This window comes from Tetranychus urticae, chromosome 1, assembly GCF_039701765.1.
Source record: "Tetranychus urticae isolate SD_2017Ah chromosome 1, NJAU_TeUrti_SD_1.0, whole genome shotgun sequence".
In the NCBI taxonomy this organism is placed as follows: Eukaryota; Metazoa; Arthropoda; class Arachnida; order Trombidiformes; family Tetranychidae; genus Tetranychus; species Tetranychus urticae.
The window spans coordinates 12,398,845-12,409,044 of NC_142958.1; the positions used below are offsets into that span (position 1 = coordinate 12,398,845).

The 10,200-nt window shown below is 33.0% G+C and overlaps 3 protein-coding genes across 3 annotated transcripts in view; all 3 read right to left on the reverse strand.

The window, feature by feature from the left end:
• Positions 1-3,633, reverse strand: part of LOC107361195 (adipokinetic hormone/corazonin-related peptide receptor variant I) — a 28,253-nt gene extending 24,620 nt beyond the window's left edge. Inside the window, exon 1 of the mRNA XM_015927955.3 lies at positions 2,604-3,633. Within this exon, the coding sequence (XP_015783441.1) occupies positions 2,604-3,128 (525 nt within the window). The 5' untranslated portion in view covers positions 3,129-3,633. The remainder of the gene's footprint in view (positions 1-2,603) is intronic.
• Positions 3,634-4,964: 1,331 nt separating this feature from the next.
• Positions 4,965-7,480, reverse strand: LOC107360969 (solute carrier family 35 member G1). The gene is made up of 2 exons (XM_015927685.3): positions 7,273-7,480; positions 4,965-5,985 (listed from the first exon to the last, which is right to left on the reverse strand). Exons 1-2 carry the CDS (start codon positions 7,449-7,451, stop codon positions 5,112-5,114), a joined length of 1,053 nt encoding a protein of 350 aa, XP_015783171.2. The 5' UTR covers positions 7,452-7,480; the 3' UTR covers positions 4,965-5,111.
• Positions 7,481-8,506: 1,026 nt separating this feature from the next.
• LOC107361005 (uncharacterized) lies at positions 8,507-9,988 on the reverse strand. The gene is made up of 5 exons (XM_015927722.3): positions 9,822-9,988; positions 9,500-9,754; positions 9,258-9,443; positions 8,970-9,000; positions 8,507-8,668 (listed from the first exon to the last, which is right to left on the reverse strand). Exons 1-5 carry the CDS (start codon positions 9,847-9,849, stop codon positions 8,662-8,664), a joined length of 507 nt encoding a protein of 168 aa, XP_015783208.2. The 5' UTR covers positions 9,850-9,988; the 3' UTR covers positions 8,507-8,661.
• Between the last annotated feature and the right edge of the window lie 212 nt (positions 9,989-10,200).

Genomic DNA, 10,200 nt, shown 5'->3' on the forward strand with positions numbered 1-10,200 from the left:
CTAATTTTAGTCGCTATTTAAACCATTAAGTTTCAATTGCATTGATCGTCAATAAACATAAAAATTGTCAACAAAGGAATCAAACGAAACTAAAAATGCATCAAAATCCCATCATTCAAACGCTTGTAAAGTAATACGAAAATGTTGGAATGAAAAGTGTTCATCTTTTTCTAGTTTTCAAAGCATGCAATAATAATAAGAAAGTTTAGTTAATCAATAGATCGCAATGGGAAGCCAACTCTTTGCAGAATTCAATCTTCAGAAAAGTTTTATATTCTTTTGCAAATATGGAAAAGAAGTTTATCAATTCGGCAAATATTCCCCATTCAATATGAAGGATTTAATTGTAAGAATTGGATTGAACACAGTTTACGGGAAAGAGCCAAGTATTGGTCTCTCTGAACCTCTCTAATGATTGTTTGACTTTCAATTGCATTGAAATCCAAATATCCAGGTTTAACAATTCGTTTGCGGTTTTTGTGGACTTATTGGAAGCTTTTGCATGTTTGTTTTGTACGTATTGATACAAAAGCATTCAATCTGTTTATATTTAGTGTTTTGAACATTTATTTACACTTGATCAAGCATAATTATCCAAAACCTTTATATAATTTCTTACTTCATCAACGAACTAATTATAACAAGATGTTTATGTAAACTCCTTTTAGCAATAATAACATCGAACCTCAATATTTGTTTGTCGTCTAAGTTTTTGATTGCTTATTTCGTCAGGAAAAGACGTTAGATTTCATTAAAATCCTTAGTTTAACAATGTGAACGAAAGGTACATTATTGGTACAACAGCGATTAAAATTGATTTCACCATTTTAACAAGCTTTTTATTGCAAAGTAAAGTATTAAAGTATTAGTGAAGAGTTTCAAAAGTCAAGATTTAACTCAAAATTTGATGAACATCAATGGATTATTTCACAGCTTGTAACAATACTCTGAATTGATACAAAACTGATTCAGAAATATGAACACAATAGTTACAACTCAAGACTAGAGTTGATTTAATCCTAACAAAGGTTACATTTTCAGGAGAAACTTTATTCTGTCTCAATATTTGCTACAAATCCATGTCAATTTGCGGTTTCTGATCTTTTATTTAATCTGCTTTTTCCACTTTAAATTGTCCTTCTCTCACTGATTGTAATATCATGCAATGGAAAGGAATTGAAATTTGAAATTCTAAATGCTCTTTTCTCGTTGTTACGGTCAATTGTTGATTGAATAAGTTGAAGGGTCGTGAATGAAATACTAAACAAGAGCAAAGCTTATGAACATGAAGTCAATTTTGTGCGACAAAACATTGAAATGGATTGGAACGTAAAATTAAGAGAACTTTCATGGAACCTGGAACATCATCTAAATTAATAATGTTTAACTTCAGAATACAAATGCAACTCGCTTTTCAAGGTAAACCCATGAAAAGGTGACAAACCATGAAAGTTATCAATTGTAAAAGGAAAAGGCTAACAGTATTATTATATTAAGAAATAAAAAGAAGCGAATGAACAATTTTTGGTTCCATGTTATAATGAAAGCCTATGAACTGGGAATATCTTCTTTGACCAAATGAACAACGGAATGAAACATGAAGGCAAATATCTGGGCCATCAATTGTTATAAAAGTTGCATCAAATTATTAATCATCTTTTATGTATTATTACGTTTTATTGCGTAAAATTGTTTCTCATTATCATTACATTTTGCAATAATTTCAATTCCATGACTTGTCACAATATTTTGCTGAATATAAATTTGTCAGTTTCCTTTCGATTCATGGTTTATTCAGTTTATTAAAAGTGATACATTTGACGCTTGTCAACATTCAAAGCATGACATTTCATTTTCATAGCCAATAGGAACTTCAAGACAAATGAAAAGAGACTTTCAGATTTTCTCGGATTTACAATGTAATTTAACATTTAAATGCTTATTAATCACTTCGTTTGGTGAAGAGAAAGAAATTTTTACCTTCTTTATTCGAAGTTCAAGATTCAAAAGCTTTAACAAAGACTTCAAAATCGATTCTTTCAGTTAGTTGTTAGAGGTTCATCAGAAATGATTGCATTTCAATTTGAACTTTTCTTTGAATTTTAAAAGTTGAATGAAAATGTTTATTTATGATGAAAGGCTCATGGTTGCTGTTTGAATGCAGAGAAAACACTTTTCAAGTTTTCTTCTTTCACCCAATTCTAAACTTTACAAGAAAAGGTTGAATTAATTTGCGGTTGTTTAGTCAGGCAGTTAATTAGTGTTTTCGTCCGTTCAATCTTTCAATTGATTCGATCATCAGTCAAGTTTGCAAATCGTGATAAACATAGCTTATTATTGACACTTTCTAGCATTGACAAAGTTTAAATGCATTGTTAGTTGAATCGGCAGTTTTGTCCAAGTCTAGCATGGAAAGACTAAACTCTAGCATTCGATTGGGAGTTGGGTGAATGAGATTTTATCACGTCTAGACTGGAATTTGAATGTCTACCTTTAAGCAATGTTTACTATTGTCTTACCGTTGGGCCACTTATGAGTAAATAGTCTGCATTTTGATCAACAAAGTGATTCCAAGCTTCTACTGATCATTGGATTGAACTTACTTGAGGCAAAGCTGATACTGCACTGACCACGTACGAGGCATGGATCAGTATCTTTTTGCGCTTCTCTCGATTGATGAAGCTTAACGGATGGACGAAAACAAAGTATCGATCAACTGAAATACAGATGAGCATGATGGAAGATAGGTAGACACCAAATATCCTGAAGGTTTGAACAAGTTTACACAAAATTTCACCTCCATGCCAATAGACTGTGATCCTCCAAATGATCTCAATCAAAATGGTACCAAAGATGACCAATATATCGGCATAGTTGAGGTGACGAAGAAGATAGTTGATCCTTGCATCGCGTTGACACTTTTGTCGTTGCTTAAAGAAAACCCATAAATTTCCAATGGCACCAGAAACAAAGAGCAATGAGTATAAAACAATCTCCAGAATGGATTCTCTTCTCAACGAAGAAACAAACTGATTAAAGTTGACATTGGTGACCTGATTAGCCGAGTGATCTCTAACTGAATCAAGGGTTTCCCGAAGAACAGAAATGTTTATCATGGTTTCATTCATATCGAAACAGGCAAGGAACAGAAGGAATTGTAAGGCAAACGAAAAAAGACGCAACTTTTTCTTCTCTCAATTCATAACAAATTTTCAATCAAACTTTAATCTTCTTTACACTTTGAATTCATTTCAATCCATCGATTGAATAATGTTCATTTAACCAGTGATTCGATGAATAACCATGGTAAACGAAACGTGTAATCAGGCAAAGTTAATTTGAACAGAATGAAGTTCACATTTGTAAGAACGAAAGTTTTCATCTTTTCTTGACTGTTGATTGTCAACTCACAATTGAAGCACAAATGATGAAATTGAGTTAAGTTGAGACTGAATTTGAGATGAAAAATGATTGGAAGGAATCGAATTATTTCGTTTAATTAAAAGTGTGAACAATTTGTTTACAATGAACCATGTTCATGTGAAAATGAGGAGAAAAATTGAAGCGAAAAAAGAAGAGAAAATTCATCATGAAAAGCTTTTCAAATAATAACGTCAAATTGAACAAGTGAATGAAGGGAAAAGATGAAGATGAAGATTCACAAGAAACTTTGGGAATGTTTATCATGAAAATCATGCGCATCAATGGAACATTCTGAATGTACAAAAATTTCGACTTTTGTCTTTAATCTCGTTTCAATAACATCACACATCGAGGTTACCATTTTCCCTCCCAGTCATCATTTTCTCATCTCAATACTTTTCTGTAAAATATTGCCCTTTCTGTTGAAAGAAAAGATTTTGCTCCTGAAAAAAGAACGAGAAAAGCACCTAAAAGTTATGATCGAACATTGAGTTTCAATTTTGGACATTCACTTTGCTAGGTTACAATCGAGAGAAAAAAGTTCGACTTGCAATCATCGATTTGGTTCCTTTTGATTTATTGATGTTTATTGGTTTACCAGTGACATGCATCTTTGAACTTTCAGTGATAAAGTGTTTCGAATCAACTCATTGAATTAATAGACTTGACTGGTTAAACCATGGAACCAGTTCTGGGTGTTTGCATGGCTAATAAATCGCAGTTATAAAACATTTCGAAATCTTCTTTTCTTTTTTATTCCAAAGCAATTTGTTAATTTGTTGAAAAGTGACAATTTAGTTGAATCTTTTTCCTTCAACATCATTATTAACTTTACATTTGCTTACCAATGCAAAAGCTTTGTGAATGTTGAACAAAGCAAAAAGTCAACAGATAAATCTCAATTCTCATTGATTCGATTTGTTTGCAACAATTTGACAACTCAAAGAGTTAATTTGTTGAGTGTAAAGATTGAGAGTCAATTACATCGAGACAATTGATTAAACAATTTAGCAATCAGCAAATGTAAATGTTCGAGAAATTAAAGTTACTTTTACAATTTCATTTTAATCTTCAATTTAAACATGAAGTCGAGTGCCATTCATTTTCACTCTTGATGATCAGCACTTTTAGTTTTCATGAAATTCAGAGATGACAAGCTAATAGGAAATCAGTTGAAACAGTTGGAAGGTAAAAGAGATGAAAATGTTTCAATAACATTGGAAATTGGAAAAGAAAAAAAAGTTGATGGAAGAAAAATTTGTTTCTTTTTTTTCTCGATTCTTCAGACAAAAACTGTTATTTTATGCTTAGCAAGCATTTCATTGAGAACCACTAAATTATCAGTAAAAGACTGAATCCCAGTTGGGAGTTGAATGATTATCAATTGAACATTTTTACTGCTCATTACAAGCATCGAAAAAATGTGCCATTTTTCGTCATCAGTAACCAGTAAAGTTTTTTTTTCTGGTAAAATCAAGTTTTTTTCATCTTCTTTTAGTCTGTTTTATGGTTTATTAAAAGGCATTAAAAGTCAAAGGATGAAAAATGTTGATGGAAATGTTCATTTCTTTTTACAGTTCAGTTTGGGAATGTTTTTGTTTGAATTTTGTCTGTTTTCACTTTTGTTTTAATTTACGATTATGAGTTTTGAAATGGAATTGGAATCCTTCTCTTTTTCGATATTTAGATTATTGAGAGCTTATTGTCGATATTGGCTGGGAAGAGTTTACAGCTTCTAATTGCATGTTTTTTGGTTCATTGGATGTTGACTTTTTCGAGATTCTCGCCATTTTATTGTGAATGTAGTTTCTCATCACTGAAACGGCGACACCAAATATTATAATTACTGAACCGAGAATGCTTGTCCATGGTGCTGGATCGTGAAAGACTGCTATTTGAATAATGAAGGCACCAACAATATCTATGGTTCGAGCTAGCGAAACGGGTCCAGCGTCTTCGAGTTTAAGAGCAAAGCCAAGTAAAAATAAGCCGGCAGTCCCAACGAATCCATTCGTTATGAGTAGAACCCACTCCTTGGCAGTTGAGGCGATTGTGAATTGACCTTGAATAAGAAGCACGACCAGAGAGCCGAGCGCACCAGTAGATGAGAACCAAAACATTGCAACGGTTGTCGATGTTTTACGAATCCTTTTCAACAGAACGTAGTATAGAGCCGCAGATAGAGAGGCAGCTAGGGATAAGGCAAGACCAAGGGTTCGATCAAAGGATGAATAAGAGTAGTGAGTTGTGCCAAATAGGAAGGTTGGTCGGGAGATCAAAAAGACTCCTGAGATGACGATGAGTATGCAAAGTATGCTGATGATGTTACAAGGTTCAGCTAGGATGAAGCGAGCAAAGATGGAAGCATAAACGGATGATGAAAAGATGATGGCCGATGAATCGCCGAGTGATATAAGGCGAATGGCTACATAACCCAAACCCAAGAAGGCGAAGCCTATCAGGTTATCAATCAACATGCAGAGCCTCTCATCTCGACTGCCTTTAATTTTGTCTCGTTTGTACAAGATGAGTAGTAAATAGATAACCAGTTGAACGGCAGATCTGCAAGGTTAACAAAATTGCTTTTATTTGGTTCAACAATTGGTTTCAATTTAATATGAATAAAAATTGTAAAGAGAATCTACTGAAATAGAAATTGTTTAAAAGTCGAATTCACTCAACACTTCAGGGTAGAGACTAAAAAATGAGTTGGAGTGTGAAAAACTTGAACAAATTGTTGCTTTAAATGGCAATAGTCGAGTAATCTAGAAATAAAGTTTTTCAATCTTTTTCAATTAAAGTTAAAAATACATTTCCAATCGATATTAACCCAATTGCTTGAGCTCTGGAACATTGCATGAAAAGATTCCATTTACTATTGAAGCAATTGATTCAGGGAAATGAATCCACAGATTAACTGTCTCCATCTATTGATATGAGCATTATACGTTCAGAGTCATGAGATTCTATTGTAAAACTCTTCTGTGATGAGGTCAAACTTATTGCAATAAAGACTTTACTAGCCTTTCGCCTGTCAATGTTTATGAAAGCCTTTTTTCAAAGTCCCGTTTAATAGAGCATCTGTAACTCTGTCCTTTTTACTGTCATAAAATTTGACGTCTTCGTCTTCAGTCTAAGATTAAGTTTCTCGGCCAATTGAACCCGAAAACTGACGGCAAAAGCTTCTTGAGTCTACCAGATAGAGCGCGATAATACATGAAATATTTAGTCATATTCAATCTATTAAATATGAACCTGAATGTACTGTGAGATACAAAGAAGCGTTAAAGTTCATCAATCTATGATATTTCATGTTGGAAGAAAAGGTTAATTGTTAAATCAATTAACTGGTTTATTGACTGGAACTTTATTTTCAAAGTGAACTTCTTAATGCAATTCTATCATCATTAATGGATGCATGGAAATTAATTTCACTGGTTGATATTCATTCTTCTTCCTATAACTAAACTCTAATGATTGACTTGCAAATGCAATAAAAAATCAATGAAACTGTGAAAATTGCTAATTTCAATTGTTTTATTACAATAGCATAAGAATGTAAACAATACTTTGTATCTTCACTCGATCATGTTAGGCAGATACAAAGGCAGGAGACAACAATTGAGCAATTAAACCTGCAATTGTTTCTTGAATGGCACTTCAAGTGCTCAAAGGTTGTAAATTGTTTGATGATGTTACTTATCCAATGTCATTAAACGGATTCGAGAAACTAAAAATTTTGATTTCGACTTGGAAATGAACTTGTTTCGGGCACATTCAACAACCTGATTCCATTCAATTACGTTAATGACAATCATTAGGTTCACTTTGTAAAATATAATGACTTACCTGAAAAAGAGAATCTCAAATGGATTGATTTTGTTCAAATATTTTACCATCGATGTGCTTATGGCGAATAAAATTCCCGATAATGTAGCGAATAAGATTCCGATTCCTGGAACTGGTTTGAGACGAGAAATGAAGTGAAATTTGGAATCTTTTGGCTTGGAGTTTCCCGATTCATCCATGTTGAACAATCAAAGATAATACGCGAACAACATGACAGTAATTAAAGCAAATGCAATTAACTTTCCCTCATCGGATTATCTCTTCTCACTCAACAAATCCATGGAAACTGATAAAATGAACATTGATCTGATTTGGATGGTAAAAGAAGAGGCAATTGTTTTAAACGTTCAGTATCCTTCCAATTAGATACCGAAGTCGTGCAAGTAACTCAAAGGATGAATCGAGGTTTGTCACTTAAAGTTGACTAAGCTGTAATTTGGGTTAATATTAATAAATGATTGAAGACTATTGATATTTATTTAAGCGTATTTTATTGAATAATGAAGATTCACTCTATACAATGTATCAAATCAATGCATCAAATTTTACGACAAGGTTCGGTTTCGCCAGAACCTGTCGAGAACCTGACGAGCGACAGCCACTGCTTTTGACAGAAAAAAGAAAGAGAAGAAAAAGAGGAGAAAAAAGACATTCTCCTGATTCCGGAATTGTGACGGGTTAGACCAAAGAAATGGCGTTTCAGTTTCAAAAGGATGTGTTCAAATGATGATGATTGTAGTTGATACCATTCCCGGAATACTGAGGCTCAAAGTTTTAAGACCAATGGCCAAAATCAAGAGAACTGTTGATGAATGGATAAAATTATTCGATCCATGATGTGAGTCAACAATTTTTATGGGCGAATAATAAGTTTCAGCTCGCTAATTCTTACGGTCACAGAAAGCAATCGGTTTAACTGAAAATCGAACTAATCTGTTTTGCAGAAAGAGAAAAATTCTATTTCTCAAAATGAATACATTTCCTGGTGTTCATCAAAAGATACATCAGTACTTTGAGTTTCATGAACTAATCTGTTTCCATAATTGTACAAAAAGCTTTGCAAGTTTCAACTTCGAACCCGATTTTCTCGAGAACGGACGATCAGAGAAATCTTTGAATCGCATTTGAATCAATCTTTGAACGGTTCAGACATATTTGAGGTAAATAAAGTAACCAAATTGTTAAATTATCAATTATTGGCCAAGAATTTGAGTTTTTCATGGAAAATGAGGGCTGCATTGAACAACACAAATCTTTATTAGGTTAGATTGAGATTATAATGATGAATGAAATCCTGAGTGTTGCATATTTTCCAAGTTTTGTCTGAATTATTGTCTCAATGGGTAAATGTAACCACCAAATGACCGCACCAGAAATGGCTAAAGGCTATCATCCTCTGTTGAGAAGAGTGAATTTCATCAATTTGAACGTTTATTATATCAGAATATGAATTTAAAAATTTAAAACGTTGAAAAATTTTTATTAATATCAGTGAATATCGATATTGGCTGCGAACCAATCCTAAAATCATGAATTCATTTCTCGCATTGTGCAGCTGACCCTGCAAATGGGTAACTTGAATTGAACAGTTAAATTTGATGTTCATACAATAACGATTTTCATTGTTTTCCTTTTCTCAATCAGAGTAATTGATTGCCAGCCTTTCTGAGTTTTGTCAGATTTATCGTTTTACTCACCTGTTTGGAACGGCCCAGTATCCAATGATACCTGAAACGAAATGAAATAAACATCTTTTCATTATTCTTACTTTGTTTATGATTACTGATAAAATGAAATGAATAAATTTGAATTTTAACTAATGAATAAATAATTTTTAAAGAACGAAAATCATCACGAATGAAGGATTCTTGTAATTAAATTTCCGATCCATTTCCATGAAATTTGATCGACACAGATTCGAGAAGAGCTTCACATAGAAGTGAAATTACAGTTTTTCTGGTAAACCCAAAAACCAAAATACTCACTTGAAGTGCTGGATGCAGCACAAGTGGGTATAGTTGCTGACCAATTGTTACCCAAACAAGTGACCGTTGCTTGTCCAGACAAAGTATAACCAGCTGAACAAGCAAAAGTACATGAACTGCCATAAGTGTTGCCACAAAACGAAGTCAAAAATCCGTTAGCTGGAGGACTCAATGGAGCACAATATCCTTTGGAAATGAAAATAAGTTTGTTGAGCTTATTCAATCAGCCAGTTTATCCTTACCGTTATTGGGATAAACTTGGAAGTTCGGGTTTGTTGGATAAGTATTTGGTGGAATTATCGGGTAATTCGTTGGATTCGGGTTATAAGGGTTATATGGGTAACTCTGTGGATTCGGGTAAGGTGGGTAAGGTGGATAAGGTTGATAAGGTTGATATGTTTGATATGGTTGGTAAGGTTGGAAAGGTTGAGCGATTGGAGGGTTGTTATATGGATAATATTGACAGTTCACTGTTTGCCAGGTTAACATGAAGGCAGCTGTAATTGATGAAAATATAAGATACATTTGTGTAATTGAATCAGGTTTCATTTATTAATGACTTACTGAAAATTGTTGCCAATTTTTTCATCATTTCAGATAAAATTGAACTTTTGTTGAATCAATCTAGACACAATGAAATGGTTGACTATTAGACTAGTTATGATTCAGTATTTTATTAAAGAGGTTTGCTATTAACTTTCATAAATCACAGTTGCATTTGTTTTGTGCTATTAATTGATTATAATGTTATAATTGTTTGTCTGCTTGCCAGTTCCTTCATTATTGTAACCCTGAAAAATGTTGATTTATGCTCTTCAATAATGACAATTGATCACAAATTAACGTTAAATTAACTCATTCAACTTTCATGCACACGATTACTTGAAAAATTTCAACACCAATCAACTTATTTTAGTCATAATTAAATTAAATTATTTCTCTT

Bases quoted from the DNA above. Each gene is read 5' to 3' on its own strand.
- LOC107360969 (XM_015927685.3), bottom strand. From the start codon at position 7,451: ATGGATGAATCGGGAAACTCCAAGCCAAAAGATTCCAAATTTCACTTC. The intron at 5,986-7,272 runs GTAAGTCATTAT...TTAACCTTGCAG, and splicing joins TTTGAGATTCTCTTTTTCAG to ATCTGCCGTTCAACTGGTTA.
- LOC107361005 (XM_015927722.3), bottom strand. From the start codon at position 9,849: ATGATGAAAAAATTGGCAACAATTTTCA. The intron at 9,755-9,821 runs GTAAGTCATTAA...CATCAATTACAG, and splicing joins AAAATTGGCAACAATTTTCA to CTGCCTTCATGTTAACCTGG. The intron at 9,001-9,257 runs GTGAGTATTTTG...ATTTCGTTTCAG, and splicing joins TGCTGCATCCAGCACTTCAA to GTATCATTGGATACTGGGCC.